This window comes from Osmerus eperlanus, chromosome 16 (assembly GCF_963692335.1).
Source record: "Osmerus eperlanus chromosome 16, fOsmEpe2.1, whole genome shotgun sequence".
Taxonomy (NCBI): Eukaryota; Metazoa; Chordata; class Actinopteri; order Osmeriformes; family Osmeridae; genus Osmerus; species Osmerus eperlanus.
In genome coordinates, this window is record NC_085033.1 from 14049348 (window position 1) to 14073901 (window position 24554).

Sequence of the window (24554 nt, forward strand, 5' to 3'; positions counted from 1 at the left end):
TGGATGCTCAATAGCCAACAAGCTCCAGGGATCACAGATTGAATCAATACAAAGGTAGCCCTTTGAACCATGTTCCATGATAACTACACAAACAAAACCGCCATGCAAATCGTCTCCGTCGCGATTATTTTTTAATAAAAGTGTTCTCAATCTATCTATGTATAAACCCTCAAGGTGTCTACACTTCTGCTTCTAGTACTCAACTGAAGAAGCAACAACATCTCTACGGGGGCGAAGAACACACTTTTTAGCGTGCGTGGCGAGGGCGGAACGTGTGACGTCGTCCGCTGAGGCTTGGTGTTTATTGTTCCTTACCATCACCGAGGAGAGAAAGGAGGCTAGCAAGGCGCCGCGCTAACAAGTATCAAGACGTTTTCACCCGAAATTTTAAATACGGTTTCAAGTAGCGGAGCCCAAGTTTAACGGCCGAGGCAGGTTGACACAGGACCCAGTGGCCATGGCATATGCATACCTCTTCAAATACATCATTATCGGAGACACGGGTAAGCAGTTAGCTAGCTACGGTGACAGCAAAGATTGCTAGCATAGCAGGCTAGCCCGCTAGCTGGCGTTCTATTTCCGCAGTGTTGGAGAGTCCAATGACGTGGTAAAAGCAGACCTGCAAGGGTTGGGATGACAGTCCAGTTTTTCGCCCGGGGACGTGTCTTAATAGCATGTCATTACTACTACAATAATTTGAAGCAATTAACAATGCTACACGATTTTGTAGACGGGTCAGTTTATTAGCTAATCAGTAATTGTTGACATCGCACCTAATTCGGCCCCCATTGTCCGACCTTACGCTGTGCGCAGCTAGGGTGGGGGGATCTGGAGCTAGCTACTGTAGGCTAGACAGCTAACCATAATCATTATCTCACAACTATGCTATTAACATCCGTTTCAACCACAGTTGCTTTGACAGCGACATACCCATACATATTTGTTTATGCTTTTGTCTGCTAGCTAGTCTGTGTGATTTTAAAATGTCCAATTGGCTAAGGAGCAGACAAGGCCACAAACGCAAACCAGACTCTGAGTTCAGTGTCTCGAAATGGCGTTTACAAGATTTCTTGACAGGTTGTTGCGCCCATCACCGTCAGTTATGGATGGTATAAATATTCTACTAGCTACAACGCTCAACGCGATATTTTGACATCTTTAGGTTTACTGTCAGTAACGTCATGTAGGATTTATTTGTATACTCTGTTGTTGCTACAAGCAGGTTTGCTAACGTTAGCTAGATTTATGGCCGGGGGCCTAGCCGTAACGTTAACCAAATTTAATCAATTTCTTAGTTCCTGGAAGGAGATGTTTCTCAATAATACTATCCTTGTTTACTTAGAGAAACTGGTTGACTATTTATCAAAATTTGAATTAACGTTAGCTAGGCAACGATGGTTTTAATCGTTGCTAGTTTAAATAGTTAGTGATGTTTGGCTCTCACTATCGTTGTGTTTCAATCTTTTAATTTGGCGATATTTCTACGTTAATAACCCTAGCGTGGTAGTCATATGAGAGAGACCGCTCTACATTTAGGTCCCTGCTAGACAAACAAAGCTGCAGATGAAATTGCTGTGAATTGACAGAAACTTAAGTAGCTACATAAGGTATCTGTTACCTTGGTCATTTTAGGTGGAAATTGTGACAGGCTATCATGTCTCAGAAGATAGCTGTAATCTCTCTACAGATTCGTTATAGGATGTTGAAATGGTGTTGAAATAGCTTTACCATCTATCATCAGTGTCGTGTTTGTCAACAAACCGTTATGTAGCCTGAGCCTAGGTCAAGTCAACAAGACTAGGGGCTCTCCCAGCATAATTCTTTTCAGTAAAATAAATAGGCGACATTAGGCTTGTAACAGCTGCTAATCTTTCAAAGTATTCTATAACCAGTTAATGTAACTCATTATTTTATCAGTGGTATTTTGCCCTCCGGAAGTTGATTTCTCTCCTGTATCCCCCTGTATCCTTTACATCTAAAAGTTCAAATCAAGCATTGAAAACAACTTTTCTAATACTTTGCAGAGAGAGAACAAAGAATCGCAAAATAAGTGTATTTCAGAGTTTGAGAGCGGAAGAGGGAGAACAGAATCAACACATTTCGGCAGGTGACAATTTGCTGACAGTGACCGCCCCATGACGCTGGTTAGAGAAGTGCCGATGTCGTTAACCATCCTCAAACTCCCAGGAAACCACGGTCGGAGGGTTTGCCTGTGGGGTGACTGAGGTGAAACCTAGCCTACATTAGCCCCTAGGGCAGTGGTTCCCAACCCTGTCCTCAGGGAACCCCTGTCCTGCATGTTTCAGATGTTTCCCTGCTCCAACACACCTTCAAATAAATGGGTCGTTATCTAGCTCTGTAGAAGCCTGGTAACAAACATGCATTTGAATCAGGTGTGTTGGGAGCCATGAAACATCTAAAACATGCAGGACATCGGCCCCCGAGGACCAGGGTTGCCCTAGGGTCTCCGAGATGTTAGATCCAGACAGGGAAGCGTGTTGATTATGTGTGTGTATCTCCATATCTCCTCCCCATACTGTGCTATCTGGACGTGAGGAGAGACTGTCGGATAGCTACGACAGGCTGGGAGTGGAGGAAACACCTGATAAGCTTGCTGAAAACATGACCAACGATGTAGCTGTGGTCTGATTGGCCCGTCCACATGAAATTACCTCTGGGGTTGGTTATCCTCTGGAAGGGATATGATTGAGGCTAGAGATAGGCATTTGTTACCAGTCTCTTAGTGTGTCTATCTATAGTGTTGTTGTTGTTGTTGTTGTGACTGTTAGTGTTGACTAGCCTTCTAGCATGTGCTCTGGGTTGATGTTTACATTTAGTCATTTAGCTCTTATCCAGAGCGACTTACAGTAAGTACAGGGACATTCCCCCGAGGCAAGTAGGGTGAAGTGCCTCGCCCAAGGACACAACGTCATTTGGGGAATGACGGAGGAATCGAACCGGCAACCTTTTGATTACTAGCCTGACTCCCTAACCGCTCAGCCACCTGACTCCTGACACCAGGTGTTGCTGAGTGGCAGGTGCTTCTCTCCATCCTTGACTAGCTGCTAGCCCGGCGCTGCTAGCCCGGCGCTAAATCAGGCTGGTCCGGTTGCAACATGGCACCCTCTCAGGACATAGGGCCTCTGGCGTGGATGGGAACAGTATGTGAACTCCACAGTGAAACCTGAGTTTCTGTGTGCTCCAGAGCCAGAAGCAGGCCCCTGCTTGACACACAGCACCGCACATGCTAGGCTTCTTATGGCTGTCCTTGAGGATGATTATTGTTCTCATTGTACAATGAAACATGATTCCGTTGTTCAGAACCACCCCAAAAAATAAATAGACCATAAAGACATTTGATTTTGATAATTTTTTTGTTGCCAGTCACAGTGAAATATGATCCATGTGGCTGATTATTCATGTCCAGAGATGCCTCCTTGTTGTTGTGATGTGTTGGACAATCTTAATTCATCATGCAGACCTTCAAGCTGGGCGGGCCATTATTTCCTGAAGGGCTCTTCCCCCTCGTAGTGATTAGTGGTTGTAGGGTTAGATGTTTGGCTATGGCCGTGGGCATGGCTGTGTAATTACCCAGCTGTATTCCTGGGGCTATTACATGACTGTTTGCTCTATGATAATGACAAGAGTGTTCTAGAACCCCAGGATCAGTCAAACTGCCCAGCTCCATCAGCCGATTGGCTGTGATAATGACATGGTTCTGTAGTGTTCCTACGTACCTCTTCTTCCTCCTCCTGAGCCCTCCGTTGCTACGGCTCCCCTGCCTAGCAACGCTGTCGGTTACCCTTGGAAACACCAGAGCAGGGCCTGTGTTGTGTGTCTGTGTGCTGGCTGGAGGTATCACCTGTTTCCATTAGCACATTGGGGGGAGGAGGGGTGTCACACACACACACACACACACGGCATGGATGTTCATCCACAGTCACTCTGTAATAATGTAGCTGTAAGATAGACGCACGACACACACACACACACACACATCAACGTTCTCTATATCTTATCTTTAGGATTAGTATGTCTTTGCGTCATGGCAACATCTTGTTCCCTACTGTCCTGGTTGGGAGAGAGAGATAGAGAACCTTCCCTAATAAGATTTACTGATATGGTTCTGTTGTTGGTTCTTTTGCTACCTGTGTGAATGTCAATCTGTCTTCACTCCAGATGTCCCTGCGCCCCTGGTCACCACAGCTGACATTTGTGAATGAGGCAGCTATCAGGGGTCCTCATCTGTGTTGCCATGGTGACGGCCCCTTTCACTCAATGCCTGATGAAATACCCCCCGCCTCCTCCTCCTCTCCCCGTCTCCCTTGTTTATTCTAACCAATCATCTCTCCCTAACGATAAGGAAGGAACGAGGAAGTGGGCTTGTTCTCAGTCATCCTGCATCGTTAGGTAAAGGTTAAACAAATCTGCTAATGAGACTTGGCTCACAGATTAATGTAGGCCTACCAGGGTGTGGGTCTGTGCAAACTCCCCCTCTCTTGGTATCCTTCTTCTCTTCCTCCTCTTCCTCATCCATCACCTCCTCATCCATCACCTCCTCCTCATCCTTCACCTCCTTCTACATATATTTCTCCTCCTCCACCACCTCCTCCTTTTTCTTCTCCTTTTCCTTCTGCTCCTCTTGCTCCTCCTGTTGGCTCTGATAAGCTGGACGGGTGGATTCCCATATGGAAATGAGGGCTTCTGTCCTTCCTGCGTCTTCACGTGTTGACAGGGTCTAGAAGGAGGCGAGGAAGGGCTTGCTGTGGAGGTTTCATCTGTGTGTGGGAGCAGGCCTGTGCAGTTGGGCCTTTATACGGTCTGACGTTGAAATCATATTCAATTACGCTCCCGATGTCTTGCTAGACCTCACAGAGGAGCTAGTGGGCGACTCCGTTTGCTGTGTGTGTGTGTGTGTGTGTGTGTGTGTGTGTGTGTGTGTGTGTGTGTGTGTGTGTGTGTGTGTGTGTGTGTGTGTGTGTGTGTGTGTGTGTGTGTGTGTGTGTGTGTGTGTGTGTGTGTGTGTGTGTGTGTGTGTGAATGAGAAGACGAGGGCAGAAGGTGTGTGTGTTTGCACAAATGACTGGAGGACATATTGTGTTAGTCATCCAGATTGAGGTGTTTGTTCTTGTATGTATGTGTGTGATATTGTTCTTATGTGTGTGTGTTTGTTTTGCAGGTGTGGGGAAGTCATGCCTATTATTACAGTTCACAGACAAACGCTTTCAGCCGGTTCACGACCTCACCATCGGTAAGAACCCTGCTCTCGCTATCACTTCTAATTATTTCTGCTCTCTCACACACACACTAACACATAACACACATACACACACCCTCCACCCCCACCCCCCACACACACACAGACTGACTAACCTGCCGTGATTAAACTGTACCCTACCTCTCCAGCGGGCTGGAAGAACCCTGATTAAATCATCTCACTATTCAGCCTCCATAACAGTCTTCATTAATCTGCTTTTAGGGCTCTGCGGCGTGGGGGATTCATTCTGCTACTCTTTTATTCAGGCCCTCCTCAGCCCAACCTGAGAAGGAGCATTAGCATCGGGCTACAATAGGTCTATTAGCATGTTAATGGGGCTGGATGTGTAGCTTAGCTGTGGTTACCACTGGTTTCAGGCCGTACACTGAGCCTTGTATTCAAAACAACGTTGGTTAACCTGAGGGACTGAACATATCAACAATAGAGGTTATTCTGGACTAACGGTGTGTCTGTTTGTTTGCCTTTCTGTGTGTGTGTGTGTGTGTGTGTTTCCCAGGTGTGGAGTTTGGGGCGAGGATGATCACTATAGATGGTAAACAGATCAAGCTGCAGATCTGGGATACGGTAAGTAGCCTGTCAGCGCTCTGTAATGGCCTCCTTGTCAGAAAACCATCCTCTCTATGATTACAGTCATCATCTTCTCTGGCTGGGTTTCTTATTCAACTACCCAGACCAAATGGCACGCTGTTATTTACTGGTAAATCTTCAGCCTTAAAATGCGCTGTTATGTTGTGGCCTCCATAATCCAACCTAAGTCTGTATTCATTACATAATTATATTGATATGACCCAACAACTATATACACACACACATAATGTTACATACACGATATATCAATTCTTCAAATGAATACATTCTCAACAGTGTTTGTCGGTCGGTTTCCTCATCGTGAATGCTGGCCCTACAAAAATAGATGCAGTCCCCCGTACACCCACTAGGTGGAGACTTAGCCTCAGGAATGACTGGCTCAGCCAGTCTGTTGCTTCGTGTCCACAGGCCTCTGGGGAAAGAAAAAGTATAATTTCTGTCTCATTAAATGTGCACGTTCTTCTTTTCGTAGAAAAGGCGACACGCAAATGAAGCTCGACGAAAGTGTAGCAGAATCGGATCACGATCAGCAGCCCATAGTTCTAACGTTATATCGGGGGTCAGAATCGAGTTACTTTGACTAAAATTAGTATCAAGTAATAAACACAACTTGTCTGCACGTAGCTGTAGACAAAGACATCTGCTACACGTGAATAATTAATAACACGAAGCGTCTTCCCCCGTCGCCACACCAGCGTCTCCACCCCCCCCATCCAGACCTCAAACAGCCGCCATCTTTCATCCAGTCCCCTGCCGCCGCCCCCACCCCCCCGTCCCCACGTGCACGAGGGCGCGCGCGTACAGGTGTCAGGGACTTCCTGGTGGGGCGGGGCCAGGGGTGGTGATGTAACAGGATAGGCTGAGTGTCCCTGCTGTCACCTCCAGGCTGGGCCAGATGGCAGGCAGCATAGGACCATCATTCATCATTTATTCACAATGGGGCCCATTAACTTCCCTGTTAGCAGCTGCCCACAGGGAGCTCTGGGGGTGGCGTCCATCGCTGACTGGCTGCCTGGCTGGTTTACTGGCTGGTTTACTGGCTGGTTTACTGGCTGACTGGCTGGTTACTGGCTGCCTGGCTGGTTCACTGGCTGGTTTACTGGCTGGTTTACTGGCTGGTTCACTGGCTGACTGACTGGTTACTGGCTGACTGGCTGGTTTACTGGCTGACTGACTGGTATCTGGCTGGCTGGCAGGTTCACTGACTGACATGCTGGTTGGTTTACTGACTGATGCGCTGGCTGGCTGAATGGCAGGTTTGCTGGCTGACTGACTGGTTGTCTTACTGACTGACTTGCTGGATGGCCAATTTACTGACTGACCGACTGACTGCATGGTTAATTCAATGACTGACTGGGTTTGCTGACTGACTCACTGACAGTCTAGCTGGCCGGTTGGTTGACTTACTGACTGGCTAGCTGGCTAGCTGACAGACCGTTTTGACAGACAGACCGGCTGGCTGGGTGACTGGGTTGCCACCTGGCTGGGACTGTTGCTAGGGGTGGGCGCTACCTGTGGTGTGGTTCTGCTGTTGATGTACGCGTGAGGACAGAGCTGCTCTATAAAAGGAAAAATAACCGTCAGTCACCCCTCCTCACAGTAGAATCTTATCCTCTTTCTATAACAGTATACTTCTCTCCTCACCCCCACACACACACACACACACACACACACACACACACACACACACACAACCCCCCCCCCCACACACACACATACACACACATACACACACACACAGGGGTCACGGGACCACCCACAACTCTACCCAGAGGACATTCTTGGCAACAGACACCTCGCTACTGAATAAGCCTGCAGTTCTTCTTAGAGAGAGAGAGAGGGGGGGGGGGGGAGGGGGAGGGGTGTCATTATGGTCTGGACGGAACATATAGGAGAGTTCTGATTGGCCAGGCCAGTAGAATGTAGAATGTTGTATTATGGTCTGGATGCAAGACAGAGAGCCTGTTGTTGGTAGGGATAGCCGGGAGAGAGGGGGGGATGTAGCAGAGAGAGAGGGGGGGGGGAGTGGAGCAGAGAGAGAGAGAGGGGGGGAGTGGAGCAGAGAGAGAGAGAGAGGGGGGGAGTGGAGCAGAGAGAGAGAGAGAGAGAGAGAGAGAAGGGGGATGGAGCAGAGAGAGAGAGAGAGAGAGGGGGGGATGGAGCAGAGAGAGAAAGAGAGATGGAACAGGAGGAGACATGTCTATTGTACACAGTGACAGGGACAGGTCTGTTCTCCCGTCGAGAAAAATCCTGGAGAGTCTCTCCGGCCAGAGGAACAGCACTGAGCTGGCCTCCTATAGGCTCTCCTAGCTTCCTTTCCTAGTCCACTTCACCACTGGTCTAGTTAAAATGTTTTATAAAAAAAATTCTACGGCATTGTGACAGTGTGTGTGTGTGTGTGTGTGTGTGTGTGTGCAGGCTGGGCAGGAGTCGTTCCGCTCTATCACCCGGTCCTACTACAGAGGAGCAGCAGGCGCTCTGCTAGTCTATGACATCACAAGGTCAGCCATCTTCCCTGGCAGCAGATCAGCATGAATACGATCTCTGGTAGCCTTGTGTGTGCTCATAAGGTGTCTGTGTGTGTGTGTGTTTACGTGTTTCAGAAGGGACACTTTCAACCATTTGACTACCTGGTTGGAGGATGCTCGCCAACATTCCAACTCCAACATGGTCATCATGCTCATCGGGAACAAGAGGTAGGCTCCTCGACCGCTCGATACAGCCCCCGCCGGCCGCGTCTCAACGCCCTGCCGCCCCCGTAGCTGGACGATAAGAAGGGTTATTGAGACAGCTTAGGAAGGCGCACACTGGTCATCATCGCCGTCGATGTCAGCTAGACCAGAGGGAGGGAGGGAGGGAGGGAGGGAGAGATATGCACTGATGGGCTCTGAGATGTGGCGGTTGTCATGGTTACTGAACGAGCCCCCCCCCCCCTCTCTCTCTGTCCCCCGCCGCCCCTTCCCCTCCTCCAGAGAGGTTGTCCATTCTGGTTAGAGAACACACAGCCGCTCTCTGGCAACCATGACACCACGGATTAGCACAGGACTCTGGACACAACCCGGAGGACACACACCGAGACACTAATAACTTATTATGGAGAGCAGGGAGTGTGGGTGGGGGGGGGGCTACACTGGACTGAGGGTGTGTGATGTTCTGACGTTGTTTGTGTTTGTGAACGTGTGTTTGTGTGGCGGCGGGTTGTGATGGTGGTTAGTTACGCTGGGCTGAGGGTGTGTGATGTTTGTGTTGCTTAACGTGTGTGTGTGTGTGTGTGTGTGTGTCAGTGATCTGGAGTCCAGGAGAGAGGTGAAGAAGGAGGAGGGGGAGGCCTTTGCCAGAGAGCACGGCCTCATCTTCATGGAGACCTCTGCCAAGACGGCGTCCAACGTAGAAGAGGTAACACACACACACACTCACACACTCTGGGACCCACACTGGCCACACACACACAAGTCTCTCCTACACACACTAACTAGTCTCTCCTACACACACACACTAGTCTCTCCTACACACACACACTAGTCTCTCCTACACACACACACTAGTCTCTCCTACACACACACACTAGTCTCTCCTACACACTGGTCTCTCCTACACACTGGTCTCTCCTACACACTAGTCTCCTACACACTGGTCTCTCCTACACACTGGTCTCTCCTACACACTGGTCTCTCCTACACACTAGTCTCCTACACACTGGTCTCTCCTACACACTGGTCTCTCCTACACACTAGTCTCCTACACACTGGTCTCTCCTACACACTAGTCTCCTACACACTGGTCTCTCCTACACACTGGTCTCTCCTACACACTAGTCTCCTACACACTAGTCTCCTACACACTGGTCTCTCCTACACACTGGTCTCTCCTACACACTAGTGTCCTACACACTGGTCTCTCCTACACACTAGTCTCCTACACACTGGTCTCTCCTACACACTGGTCTCTCCTACACACTAACTAGTCTCTCCTACACACTAGTCTCCTACACACTAGTCTCCTACACACTGGTTTCTCCTACACACTGGTCTCCTACACACTGGTCTCCTACACACTGGTCTCTCCTACACACTGGTCTCTCCTACACACTGGTCTCTCCTACACACTAGTCTCCTACACACTGGTCTCTCCTACACACTGGTCTCTCCTACACACTAGTCTCCTACACACTAGTCTCCTACACACTGGTCTCTCCTACACACTGGTCTCCTACACACTGGTCTCTCCTACACACTGGTCTCTCCTACACACTAGTCTCCTACACACTGGTCTCTCCTACACACTGGTCTCTCCTACACACTAGTCTCCTACACACTAGTCTCCTACACACTGGTCTCTCCTACACACTGGTCTCTCCTACACACTGGTCTCCTACACACTGGTCTCTCCTACACACTGGTCTCCTACACACTAGTCTCCTACACACTGGTCTCTCCTACACACTGGTCTCTCCTACACACTGGTCTCTCCTACACACTAGTCTCCTACACACTAGTCTCCTACACACTGGTCTCTCCTACACACTGGTCTCTCCTACACACTGGTCTCCTACACACTGGTCTCTCCTACACACTGGTCTCCTACACACTGGTCTCTCCTACACACTGGTCTCTCCTACACACTGGTCTCTCCTACACACTAGTCTCCTACACACTGGTCTCTCCTACACACTAGTCTCCTACACACTGGTCTCTCCTACACACTGGTCTCTCCTACACACTAGTCTCCTACACACTAGTCTCCTACACACTAGTCTCCTACACACTGGTCTCTCCTACACACTGGTCTCTCCTACACACTGGTCTCTCCTACACACTAGTCTCCTACACACTGGTCTCTCCTACACACTGGTCTCTCCTACACACTGGTCTCTCCTACACACTAGTCTCCTACACACTGGTCTCTCCTACACACTGGTCTCTCCTACACACTGGTCTCTCCTACACACTGGTCTCTCCTACACACTGGTCTCCTACACACTGGTCTCCTACACACACTCCTAGCATGCGTTTAGTTGGTCTGTTTCCTTGAGGCTGCTGGATGAAGGGGGAGGAAACCTACCCCCCCCTTTGTAGAAACCCCTGGTATGATTAATTTGTCTCATTAGTGTCCTCTCAATCCTCCTGATGCCACCTCCCCTCCCCTTCACCCCCCCCTCCTCCTCCTTCCCTTCACCCTACGCCTCCCCCCCTCCTCCTCCTTCCCTTCACCCTACGCCTCCCCCCCTCCTCCTCCTCCTCCTTCCCTTCACCCTACGCCTCCCCCCCTCCTCCTCCTCCTTCCCTTCACCCTACGCCTCCCCCCCTCACCCTCTCTGTAAAGTGACGTGTACATTACCCACTTACAGCTCATCCATATTCATGTCCTTCCCCGCCCCTCCCCCCCCTGGACGCTGTGTACCGTTGACCCTGAAGAATGTCAGTCATCTGAAGGGGCTGCTCTCTCCTCCTCCTCCTCCTCTCCCCATCCCTTTCTTCTCCTCTCATTTTCCTCTCTGCTGCTCCATCTGCATACATCACATCAGGCAGGAGACGGTCTCAAAATGGAGGGTGTTTTACCTGGGTTGTGGTTTAATGCTGCTTCAGGATGTTGAGCCCTTCCTTTTTTCCCTTTTTTCTTTTTGCATTTTCTCCTTGGGGATCAATAACGTTTAAGTCTGGCTGTCCTTGCTTGCATGAAGAGATTGCTGATTTCACAGGACTGTTCTCAGGGAAAGAAGCCCTTATAAGTGTTCACACAGGAAGCAGTCAGTCGTCTTGCGCTCATGATGGAGCCATCATCCTATTATGGAGATCTGGAGAACCACACACACTCTGGGAACCACACTCGCTTCACACACACACACACACACACTCTGGGAACCACACTCGCTTCACACACACACACACACTCTGGAAACCACACTCGCTTCACACACACACACACACACACTCTGGGAACCACACTCGCTTCACACACACACACACACACACACACTCTGGGAACCACACTCGCTTCACACACACACACACACACTCTGGGAACCACACTCGCTTCACACACACACACACACACACTCTGGGAACCACACTCGCTTCACACACACACACACACTCTGGGAACCACACTCGCTTCACACACACACACACACACACTCTGGGAACCACACTCGCTTCACACACACACACACACTCTGGGAACCACACTCGCTTCACACACACACACTCTGGGGACCACACTTGCTTCACACACACACACACTGGGAACCACACTCGCTTCACACACACACACTCTGAGGACCACACTCGCTTCACACACACACACTCTGGGAACCATACTCGCTTCACACACACACACACCCCGCCCGCACACTCACCGTGAGCCAGCTCCTGTGTCAGCATGTCAGACAGGTGCTGGTGTCCTGACCTCGCTCGCCAGCTGGGGGCGCTAACCTTCAGGGAACACAGCTGTTACTGTTTAACATTCTCTCCAGTGTGAAGAAGAGACCAGGGGCCCCATCCACAAGCAGCTCCTACACCCCAACACCTCCACCCTCGGCCCAGTCCAGCATCCCCTCCTGGCACCTACCCACCAGGCCTTATCTCACACGCCATCCATTATCACTCCCGTCAGCGTGTGTGTGTGTGCGCGCGAGTGCCCGTTTGTGTAATAACATGTAGATTTATTTTCTGTGGCTGAAAGCCAGAGGCTCATGGACTAATGCCACTTCATTCTAAACTCTTTAACGGGCTTATTTACTCAACGAGACCACGCCACTGTTTCACGGCGAGCGCACTTAGTTAATATGTCAAGCCAGAGCGCTGGAGTTTGCGGTGTAACAAATCTTATTTGTAATGCCTTTCAAACACAAGTTTCTACAAGGTCCATCTCTGTGCTCGCAGATGAACAGGCTTGCTTTGTTAATGTAGCCATTTCCTTTTCTTCTCTCTCTCTCCGTCTCTCTCTCTCCGTCTCTCTCTCTCCGTCTCTCTCTCTCCGTCTCTCTCTCTCCGTCTCTCTCTCTCCGTCTCTCTCTCTCCGTCTCTCCTCTGTTCCCAGGCATTCATCAACACAGCCAAGGAGATCTATGAGAAGATCCAGGAGGGGGTCTTCGATATCAACAACGAGGTAATCATTCTGTCACAGAGCTGCTTAACACTTCGATACACCAGCACGATACACCAGCACGATACACCAGCACGATACACCAGCACGATACACCAGCACGATACACCAGCACGATACACCAGCACGATACACCAGCACGATACACCAGCAGACCTAGGCAACTATATACCACCACAACACACAAACAGGCTTGTACACCAAACAGGCCTGCGCAACTATCTACCACCACACTACAACAGCATGATGCACCAGCAGACCCCTGCAACTACTGACCACCACCCTACAACAGCATGATGCACCAGCAGACCCCTGAAACTACTGACCACCACACTACAACAGCATGATGCACCAGCAGACCCCTGCAACTACTGACCACCACACTACAACAGCATGATGCACCAGCAGACCCCTGCAACTACTGACCACCACACTACAACAGCATGATGCACCAGCAGACCCCTGCAACTACTGACCACCACACTACAACAGCATGATGCACCAGCAGACCCCTGCAACTACTGACCACCACACTAGAACAGCATGATGCACCAGCAGACCCCTGCAACTACTGACCACCACACTACAACAGCATGATGCACCAGCAGACCCCTGCAACTACTGACCACCACACTAGAACAGCATGATGCACCAGCAGACCCCTGCAACTACTGACCACCTGTCCCGTGTCAGATCTCAGGAAGGAGTGAGGGAGGAAGGTAGAAATGCAAGGTAGCGTCGCAGAGTGTTGGAGCGCTCGGCCACACCCTGGCAGAGGAGAGGTGTATCGCCCACGGCGACCCTGGGGGAGGCGAGGTGTATCGCCCACGGCCCTCCTGTCTGCTGTTTGTTTCCGCGGGTCCTCTGCTCTAATAAACAAGTAGACTTTCTCTCCCCCTCCCTCTCCTCTGTCTCCCTCCCCCTCCCTTTCTCTCTCCCCCTCCCCCTCTCCTCTCTTTCTGTCTCTCTCTCTTTCTGTCTCTCTCTCTCCCCCCCTCTCTCCAACTCCCTCTCTCTCCCTCCCTCTCTCCCCTCCCTCCCTCTCTCCCCTCTCTCCCTCCCCCTCTCTCTCTCCCTCCCTCTCTCTCTCCCTCCCTCTCTCTCCCTCTCTCTCTCTCTCCCTCCCTCTCTCTCCCTCTCTCTCTCTCCAACTCCCTCTCTCTCCTCTCCCTCTCTCTCCACCTCTCTCCCCCTCCCCTCCCTCTCTCTCTCTCTCTCTCTCTCTCCAACTCCCTCGCTCTCCTCTATCCCTCCCCCTCTCTCTCCAACTCCCTCTCTCTCCCCCCCTCTCTCTCTCTCTCTCTCCGTCTCTCGTGGTGGTGGGGGGGGGGGCGGAGGCGGGGCCCCTGTTCTTTTGTGGTGGTGATACACTCCGTCTGCCCTCAGAGAAAACGAGAGAGAGAGCGGAGGGAGGGAGGGGAGAAAAGTAGAGCAGGTTCCACCACGCCGAGCCAAACAAAACTTCCACCCTGCGCTCCTCCGTTTCTCCCTTCACCCCTCCCTCTTCCTTCTCTCCAGAACAACTTTCCCAACCCACCCTCTCCGTCTTATTCTCCCTCTAACTCTCTCTACCAACTCTTTTCCTGGCCGCTATGCTCTCTTTTTTCCGCTCTATCCTTCTCTCTCTCCCTCCTGTCTTTTCCGCTTTCAAGCTCTCTCTCTGCTTCACTCCCCCTCTCTCTCCCCTCTCTCTCCCTGTCTGCTTGCCCCTGGCACCCTGCCAGCACATAAATTCCTCACATCCCACACGGCCCCCATCATCCAGCCAGCCAGCCAGGCAACCAGCCAGCCAGCCAGAGAGGCCTAGAGGAGGCGAGCCCCTCAGCAGCTATTGGGCGTGCTGCTTTTTATTACTGTTGTAGGAACGAGTGAAAAAAGACAGAACGTGGCCGGGCTCCCGGTCCAAACCACATCAGCTGACGAGTGGGGAAGCCCTGGCCAGAATCCCCTCTGCTGGCAGGCGGAGAAGCCCTCCACCTCCTCTTAACTCTATAAATCTGCTCTGGAGCACAGCAGTCTCCTTAAGAGCAGCTACTGACCTGCCTTCTCGCCAGGCAGGCCTCGCGCAGCACAGCGGAGGGACAATCGCCTGCCTCTCTGCCTCACTGCCTCTTTGCCTCACTGCTTCTCATTCTCCCAGCCTCCCATTCTCTCTGCCTCCCAGCCTCTTATTCTCTCTGCCTCCCAGCCTCTTATTCTCTCTGCCTCCCAGCCTCTTATTCTCTCTGCCTCCCAGCCTCTTATTCTCTCTGCCTCCCAGCCTCTTATTCTCCCAGCCTCCCATTCTCTCTGCCTCCCAGCCTCTTATTCTCTCAGCCTCCCAGCCTCTTATTCTCCCAGCCTCCCATTCTCTGCCTCCCAGCCTCTTATTCTCTCAGCCTCCCTGCCTTCAATTCTCTGGCTCACCAGCCTCTCAGCCTCGCCTCTCAAACACTGAAGGGCTGCCAAGATCAAAGGACCACTGATGAAAGTGGCTCTCGTGTGTGTGTGTGTGTGTGTGTGTGTGTGTGTGTGTGTGTGTGTGTGTGTGTGTGTGTGTGTGTGTGTGTGCGCATGCATGCATGCGTGGTTACTGTTTTGAAGCCAAACAGGAGCCAGGCTGTGGTTCCTCCTCGCGGTATTAATCAGCTCTGTAATGTGCCACGTCCAGACCACCCTACCCGCCCTCCCAACGCTACCCCAGACTCAGACTCCTACCTGGGCCACAACCACCACGGTCTCTCTGACTAATGGCCGCTTTCTCCTCTTCTCTCTCTGTGTCCGCAGGCTAACGGCATTAAGATCGGACCCCAGCACGCTGCCACCAACTCTACGCTCTCCGGCTCCCAGGGGGGGCAACAGGCCGGCGGGGGTTGCTGCTGAACCACCCCCCCCCCCCCCCCCATTCCCTCCCCGACCACCATCTCCTGTTTTTCCATCCTCCGGCCTGCCCCGCCCCCCCCCCCGGCCTGCCCTGCCCCCCTCCGGCCTGCCCCGCCCCACCCCCTCTGTGTTTCTATTGGACTGGATGGGCTCACTAACATTTTTCTTAACCCCTCCCTCCCCCCACGGCGTTGCCATGGGGAATCTAATAGTTGTGCTAGATGGATGTCAGTCTAAATACCAAGCAAGCAAACAAGCAAGCGAACACACCCAACACAGGTGTTAGAGGCAGCCCAGACCCATGATCTCCCTCCCTCCCTCTCCCTCTGTAAGAGCTTTGGAGCCTGTCTGTGTTGAAGGTGGTGCAGTAGAGTTCCTAGTCACTATTGTCACAGGGCAGGCAGGAAGCTGTTGGACTGGACTCATATCTACCTGTTCATCTGTCTGACAGTTTCAGATCATGGTTTTGTTTTTTGCTGTTTGTTTTTTTGTTTTGTTTTCTCCTCCTGTTTTCTCCCCCTCTCTCTCTCCTCCTCCTCCTCCTCCTCCCTTCTTCCACAGTTTAAGGATGTTGTTTGCTCATTTTTGACTTAAAAAAAAGTTGAATTGTATGTAACACTACAATGACATAATCTATAGTATTTTAATCGGTTTCACGTCGGTAAAGTGCTTTGGGAAAACTGTGGTGAACCTCCGGAAGTTTAAATAATAAAAAGGAAAAAAAGAATGCGAAGTGGGGAACTGTGTGGAGCGGGATGGCCGTGTTTAAAATGAAGAGGATGCAAGGAGAAGGACAAAAAAAACATCTGGACTGTTTTAATTCTGTATTTATCAGTCACATTCTGTGTATATATAGTTCTCCTTTCTTGCTTTTGGTGTTTGTCGACCAAGCTAGAATTCTTTGATGAATTTGCTGGGAAATCCATTCTTTACGAGTAGAGCTTGAAAATGCAACAGTATTGCAAAAAAAAAAGGAAACCTTGCTTTGACATAATTTTATGATATTTTACTTTATATACTTTTAGTTTGTCTTGACATCAGCCTTCCAGCCCCTCCCTCTCTCCCTCCATTTTATCTGCCTCTCTCTGCCCTAGATCCGCTGTGACTGTATAGAAACTTTGGCTCAATAGTCTGCATTTATCTATTTTAATGCCAAATTTTTTGTTTATCTATGTTTCTACTAGCCACAACACCAGAATCTGATAGCCACTGCTCTGGAAAAAAATAGATCAGCTGTTTGCCTTAACGAAAAGATTGGAACAGCAAGAAAGCATGTAGAGGGGGGGTACTGAACATCAGGTTTCGAAAGGAGTCATTCCAGTACCTAATATGCATATTCGCATACATGCACACACACACAGAAACCCCTTCTCACATGTTAATGACACACAAACACACACGTTCACACACGTTCAGAGGGGAAAAACGCACACATTCGAAACAAGCTTATACTCGTATACATACAAGCCTGCATATATGCATGCATACGTAGATGCATACATATATATATATATATATAACTATATCTAGTTTCTCTTCTGGATAGTTGTTTTTACATGCAGTCTGCAGAGGTTCCTTTGCTTGCCAGTGTGTTCTGTTGGTAGGTATCATGGTTAACATCTAGTCTGTGTTCTGGAGGGGCAGGGGGAAAGCCAAACCAGGAAGTGTCTCTATGACAACCCACCCCCCCACCCCAATCCACCCCACCCTTTGACGTTATTGCTGTGTTGGTTCTTTAAAAAAAAACAAAAAAAACAATGAAAATGCTATCACAATAAACTATAATAAAACATTCTAAACTCAAAAAGTCATCGGATGGTCATGTGGAATTGAAGAAAAACTAATGTTTTAAATGTTTTCGAAACTGCTTTTTTTGTATTGAACTTTCTTTTTTTCCAAGAGTTGATATTTTTTGCCGCCACCCCTACAGTGATTTATCTGAGTGTCTGTGTTGCTATATGAATGAATCAATTATATCTGAATCATCATTACTGTATTCTATCTTTTGATTTCCTCATTGATACAAAGCGAAACCTGAAACACGTACGCATGCCATCGTCTGCCAAGCTGCCTAGACTCTGGAATCCTCAGGTAATGGTGGGTTAGTTCATAGCGGACACTTACACACACCCTGTTGCCTAATACCATAATGAGAGGTAGGGCGCATGCCAACAACCTTAGTACACGCGCACACTGCTTTCTGTATGGTGCCTGATTGGCCACTGGTACACAGCTTTGTGGGCTAACGTGGATAATAATCAGATATGTTCAACAATCAGATTTAACTGGGGTTTTAGATGTTCTCTTGTAGCCGATACAAGAATACTGACTAGTTCATAGAGACAATCAATAGTAAACCTTAGTCTTGTATTTGGCAGGCATGACTTTAGAATGATAACAGGCGTGTTTATTACTTGGTAAACTTGCCAATAGTTGAGCTCTGAAATTATATTCTGATGGCTCCAATGAGGCCCACAGTTTCAGAATCAGAATCAGAATGGGATTTATTCGCCATGAAAGTTTGCACAGACAAGGAATTTGCTTTGGCAGGAAGGTGCATACAATAAACATATACCTAAAATTTAAATATGTGGACTATCTATACTAAGGGTACATAAACTAGCAGTACTAAGTGGGATTAGAATATAATTAAATATAAAATAAAATATAAATTGCCGTAAATTACAATATAAAAATACAAATATTACAAAAAATACAAATGTACAAGATGCCATTTTGTAATGCAGTGCAAAAAGCATTTCAAGTTATGGTGTGTTGTAGAAAGTGGCCCTCATGGTTTTCTTTTCGTTTTTCGAAAGTATTCGTTTAAACAACACACCTTCGTGACTTATTATAGTTGACATGGCCGTTATCAACTGGTTTACTTCTGCGTGTGACCTATATTTTCTGAGCTGTAAACTTCACGAGAGGCCTTTAATGAAACAGATTATGAAACGGGGCTGTTTCGTCACGGTTAGTCGGTAGGCCTACAAACACATCATTCTAGAAAGCCACCGAATAGATTATTGTCTATCGAAAGAATTATTTCCTGTTTAAATCTATTTAGGGAAAGGAAACCGTACAGATGGCGGACAGGACAGGGACGGGAGAAAGATGGTGCCTGTGTCTTTAAGTGCTGTACTCCTGGGGCAGGTTGTTATGATAAGCAAATTAATGGCCGCGCGAGGGACATCCGGGTTACTTTTGTACGGTGAGCTGTTCCCGAGCAGACTACTCTTCTCTAAGTGGGGCTACTTACGTCTATATCTCAGAAAACACGTATCAGGGATTTTGAGAAATTAAATTAAATGGATCATCTCATACTTTGAGGTTAACTTAGTGTTTGATTTCACCTGTATCTTTGGGGTAAAATTCATTTTTTCCTGTGGAATCCACGGGGAGGCCCGCCAGTGTTGGTCCCCGCGCGGCGCGCGCATATCCAGGGGCCCAGCTGTGAAGGCTACATCATCATGCACGCGTGTCAAAAAATCAGTGCGAGATCTCGTGCGAGGTTTTTACTCGTCCGTGCAGAAGAGTTCTCACATCTGGACCGCAAACCAGTGCGTTTTCAGCGGCTGGAATATCTGTTCATACAACGAACCGTAGATGTGTTTGTTATATATGCCTATACATTCTAAATACCTTTGAAGACACAATTTTGTATTTGGTGGGGGAAAAGCACTGATCTGGTAAATAATTGTACATTATTAGAGAACACTTATAAAGCTAGTTTAGAATCAGTGTGCAGTGAAAATGAATGAAATAAAGTTTGTGTTGGGAACCGAGGTAAAGTTATCGGATATTGGAAATGTTACTGAGTTTATATTTGCTATAATCACTGAGATCAAACACAAGTATTGAATAAAAATGTCCATGCATCATATTTTACGATTCTTTTCACTATATGTTCTCAGAGGTTTTGCCCAGCACCACGCTATCCATACCATAAACGGAGCAAGTAACAAGACCGAATGAAAACTCACACTAAACTAAGTAAATGATGTGTGTTCCTTTAATCGCGTCTATTCTATATGAGAAAATAAATGAGAAATAAAAGCGTCACAGCCCAGCAGGGTCATTCACGCGCACGCATGTTTATCCATGGAGCAATGTGAACGCGCCCCCTGCCCGTAGAAGGTGAGTGGATGTCTGGAGGAGAGGACTCGAGAACGCGACCGCCGGGATCGATCGGATTAAACTCGAATTGAGTGAAATTAACACAAAGGAGAAAGACAGAGTCGGCGAGGACGAGATACCTACACGCCGAACAATATATTACAACTTGAATTTCTTTATTTATACACGGACCACGAAGGATTTTACTGGAGATATTAACGGGAGTTAATTTGAGAAAGCCCGAACTGACCAAGCTTGTTGGGTAAGCGAGGATTGGTTTATTGAATGGTTAGAGGACGCATTCGCTTCGTAGAAATTTGATTCGAAAGGGAAACTAGATAAGGTAGCTTTTTGTATTTGCACGGATAAACTACCTGGCAAGTATTTGCCACATTAACCTTTTTAGAGCGAGTTTCATACTTTCTGCAGTCGACTTTTAATCCCCACGCAAATTTGCTTCTTAACTGGGACTGATCTAATTGAAAAACTTTTTGTGAAAGCTTATGAAAAAGAGGAAATTTGTCACTCTGTACCTTTTTATCTCATTTTGTGAACATTTCATTGAGCGTAGACTTGCTTACTACCAGATACCATGCTGTAATGCTAGCTAGCTAAGTATATAGCAAGTTTAGCTAGCTAGCTCGCCACCCGCTGCATTGAACTGAACGGGTCCGGAGTAGTTTTCCCCAAGTGAAGAATATTTCCCAACGCGGAGATCGCACAATATAGTAAGGCACACATGTGCAACTTGTTGAATTGTAAAACAATGTTAAACTTGCACTTTTGTTTTATTTGTTGTACAACACTAAAGTATGTGATTTTGTTAGCTTGGCATAGCTAGCTAATTGTGTGTGTTGGGCTAGAGACACGAGGTGGCTCGAACGTAGAGGTGAGTCACTGACCGAGCTGAATGAGAGCTAGCTAGCGCGAGGGAGATTCCCTTTGGATGCGCAGTCTTTGAAAAAAAAATAGAGGGCATATATTGTGGCAAGATTTACGATAAGCGTTCAAGTTATGAAGTATACGTGTTGAGTTCATTCGCATGATGAATCGACAGTGTTTAATTGAAATGGGCTGTTCAGCTACGGGATGATAAGTCGACTGTCCAGTGTTGTTGGACGGGGAGGGGGGGGTGTCGGGGGACGGGGTGCGCGAGGCCAGACGGTCATTTGCGGAGCCATCTGTTTTTTCTCCTCGATTGTCCAAAGATAATTTCCAAAGTTTGTAAAAAAAAAAAAAAAATCTAAATTCAGTTTCGCCATTTCTCACTGTTGGGGCATTTTCCCTAGTTGGGAATTACCTACGGTGAGTTGTGCGTTTCCGTCCGAAACGTGCGTAATGCTTGGTAGCATGGCTAATTAGCCTGCTAGCTTGTTGGTAGTGGCCCATAGGCATTAGTAGAGGAGAAGTTTAGCTTGTAGCATTGTATCATCATTTTCATTGTCTTTCAACTAGCTGTAAGGAGGCTAATTGTGTGCTAAGGGCTACTTTAATGGCGCATGTTGTTTGTGGGATGTAGAGGGAAACAGTTCTTGTAATGCGCAACAGCAAACTGGGTGCACTTTATTGTTTCATTCGTTTCCGCGTTTTAAAGTTAGATAAGACTGGTTGTTTATAATGAAACATGGTGTCCGCAGTAACTTTGTTTCAAGGTACTTTGTGCCCCCCTCCGGTCCATCCGTTAAATTCGATTTAGAAACACCTGCCGCGGTCTCCCCCCCCCCACCCAACTCAAACCGATTATTCTTTTTCAAGCGAAGTTGGAATACACTCCCGACCGTGTTGCTCTCTCCATTATGCTTTTCTAATCGTTCAACTCGCATTATGGGTACCCGCAACTATACGTCTTGCGTTTTTTTTCTAAGTTTTTGGTTATGATTGAACTAAACCTTTAAAAAAAACTGTTCGCTGAGACGAAAGGGGTCTACTTCGTTAAGTTGTGAGTGCTTCAACAACCGAGTATCTCTTAAAATATTACCGCTTTTGCCACCTCCGCCGCCGGGGTAGTTTCTAACCTAAGATGGCAGCTTCTAATGTGTCGGGCCACTCCGCCGGCAGATAATAGGCCCAGGGTATGGCGAAGTTAACAGATGTTTTTCACTATTGTGGCTTCACTCCTCGTCTAACCTTTATTGTGGTTACTGAGGTACTTTTTTCCATCTTAGAAACTGCGCCTGCTTGAAGATGGGGCTGTGTTCAAAAAGTCGGTGCGAACAAGTTTTGTTGTTGTTGTCGTTGCAAGCTGTGCCTCTGTTGTACCAAAAACGTCCTCCGTCGCTTTTCCACCTCTGCATTCAAGTAATAAAACATTTAAGTCTGAAGTATAAATACTTGTGAAATGTGTTCGTGGACTTTTGTCATTGGCACGGTATGATTTTTGTAAATCTCTATCCCTATCATAAAGTTCATATAACTGCACAGTCTGACTGTGACCTTGGGATTGCTGGTTCAACGTGGCTACCTTCGCCTGTGACGGAAAGTTAACCTACTTGTATTCTCTTTAATTGTGTACGTTTGCAACTCCATATTGCAGATCATGGTGCGTTTTAAACGGTTAAAGATGGAACGTATGGATAGCTCACCCCACTCCAAACCATTTAACTTGACTGTAGCCTATATCGTTACTGTTTACAAATCTTCTTTTATATCGTTTTAAATTCGGTGCTCCTAGCTAGATCTGAAATGGCTGCGTTATAAACCAACTCTGTAGCGTGTTCCCTGGAGTAGAAGGGGACAGCGGTGCGGAAACTAGGCTAAACTTTTTAAAAGCTTTGAAAGAGGGCCAGTTGAGGGGGGAAACAAAGGGGGGTGGGGGGGGGGGAAGAAGAAAACAAAAAAACAGATGTGGCCATTTTGACCAGTTAAGACAGTGCAGTCCTATTGGGGGAGACAGAACACTAGGGGCCCTAGTTAACACTGCCATATTGTCCCTGCTGTGAAAATAAAGCATTGTTTAGCTCCCTCCTCTCCCTTATTTGGATAATGTGGATAGCAGTGCATTGTGGGTAGTTAGACGTTCAACCTCCCCACCAGTTGCATGTAGAGTCCCTGCCTGTGGCCCGTAGGTAGGAAAAGCCTGGTTTGTGTCAGTTAAAGTAGATTATGGTTGAGAGAGATGGATAACCGGTAGATTTTAAGTCTGGTGCTAGATATCTCTAGATGGGGGAGGGGATACTAATGTGGTTAAACTTTTTGCGTCACTTACAACCTATGTACTCATCTGAAGAGACTGATTTTATGTCCATTCTGTCACGTTGACTCATCCTAGACAGGATGGAAATGTTACGGACACGTTTTCAGCTAATCAGACTGAAGGGTCCCTGGTCTGTGTGTCTAGTCTAGTCTGTTCCGTGTGTCTAGTCTAGTCTGTTCTGTGTGTCTGGTCTGGTCTGTGTGTCTAGTCTAGTCAGTGTCACCTGCTCTGTGATGTGGATCTTGGGCAGAAACATTCAGCCAGACAGGCAACTACTCGTGCAACGTTTTACCTTTCTCCTGACCTGATTCTAGACATCCCTGTAATCCCACCTCCCCCTGCCTGTGGCTGAATCTCAATAGTCTACCGCTGACTCCTAATCTCCGTGCTCCATTTCTTCATGGTGAAACCGATTCGAAGGGCTCTCCCCATGTATTTAAGTAGGATAATGCACAAGAAGAGGTGAGGACAGGCTGTTGACATGCAGCTGTAGTCGAAGGAAGTTGGAGAGAGAAAGACGAGCCTTCCAAGATTAGCTGGACGATACGATGCGTCTCAAAGTGAGATTTGTCTTTCGCTTCACGGATGGACACAGAGTTTGAGTCCCCACAGTACAGAGCGAATCAGAAATGCTTCAATCGGAAGACCCCCCCCCCCCCCCCTCCCCATTACAAACGCAACAGCACGATGAAAGCTTAAACCCATTTATCAGTACCTGCTTGAAACTCACGGGTAGAGAGTTAAAACAACCAGATAACATACTGCCTATACCTGTGTAGTCCACCTGTCTTTTTAACAGAGAAAGAGCTGAGCCTGGAGCGTTTATCCGTTTTTTCCCCCCCATATCTACCGGTACATAAGAGGCAGTAAAATAAATGGTTGATGTGGTTGGAGACTACCTCAGTCCTACCGGAGGTGATATGGGATACCTGCCAGGGAGCCTAACTCACCCGGGCGGCCATGTTTGTTGTAGTTCTGTGGCTGACGGTGGAGGTTGATTGGCTGTTGCTGCTGGTGGAGAGGCGGTGTTGTTGTCCCGTACAAGTGGTGTATTGGTGTACGGGAGTCAGATGGCTGAGCGGTGAGGGAGTCGGGCTAGTAATCTGAAGGTTGCCAGTTTGATTCCCCGCCGTGTCAATTGACGTTGTCCTTGGGCAAGGCACTTGCCTCAGGGGGGAATGTCCCTGTACTTACTGTAAGTCGCTCTGGATAAGAGCGTCTGCTAAATGTAAATGTATTATTACGTGTGTGGATGTCCTTGGACGTCCTGTCTTGGAAAAGTTCCAGGCAGGTAGGTGAGTCTAGCAGGTTCGTTCATGGTGTTGTCAGATGACACAGTGCAGACGTTGTTTTTGTTTTTAATATAACATCTCGTATGATTTCTACCCATCTGCTTTCACCCACACATCGTGT

General features: G+C 48.2%; 2 protein-coding genes and 1 long non-coding RNA gene across 3 annotated transcripts in view; all 3 read left to right on the top strand.

Annotated features, from left to right (window-relative positions):
• The first annotated feature begins 277 nt into the window (after positions 1-277).
• On the top strand, positions 278-17820 carry rab2a (RAB2A, member RAS oncogene family). Its single transcript, XM_062480499.1, has 8 exons — positions 278-503; positions 5180-5251; positions 5775-5842; positions 8285-8367; positions 8470-8562; positions 9151-9262; positions 12905-12973; positions 15737-17820. The coding sequence occupies exons 1-8, from the start codon at positions 458-460 to the stop codon at positions 15830-15832; spliced, it is 639 nt and encodes a 212-aa protein (XP_062336483.1). The 5' UTR covers positions 278-457; the 3' UTR covers positions 15833-17820.
• LOC134035934 (uncharacterized) lies at positions 519-5169 on the top strand. The gene is made up of 3 exons (XR_009932371.1): positions 519-734; positions 4180-4934; positions 5049-5169. It is a non-coding gene; the product is annotated as an uncharacterized LOC134035934 (long non-coding RNA).
• Positions 17821-19942: 2122 nt separating the features above from the next.
• chd7 (chromodomain helicase DNA binding protein 7) overlaps positions 19943-24554 on the top strand; it is a 56263-nt gene continuing 51651 nt past the window's right edge. Inside the window, 1 exon segment of the mRNA XM_062482095.1 lies at positions 19943-20210. The gene's annotated coding sequence lies outside the window, so the exon portion shown is untranslated.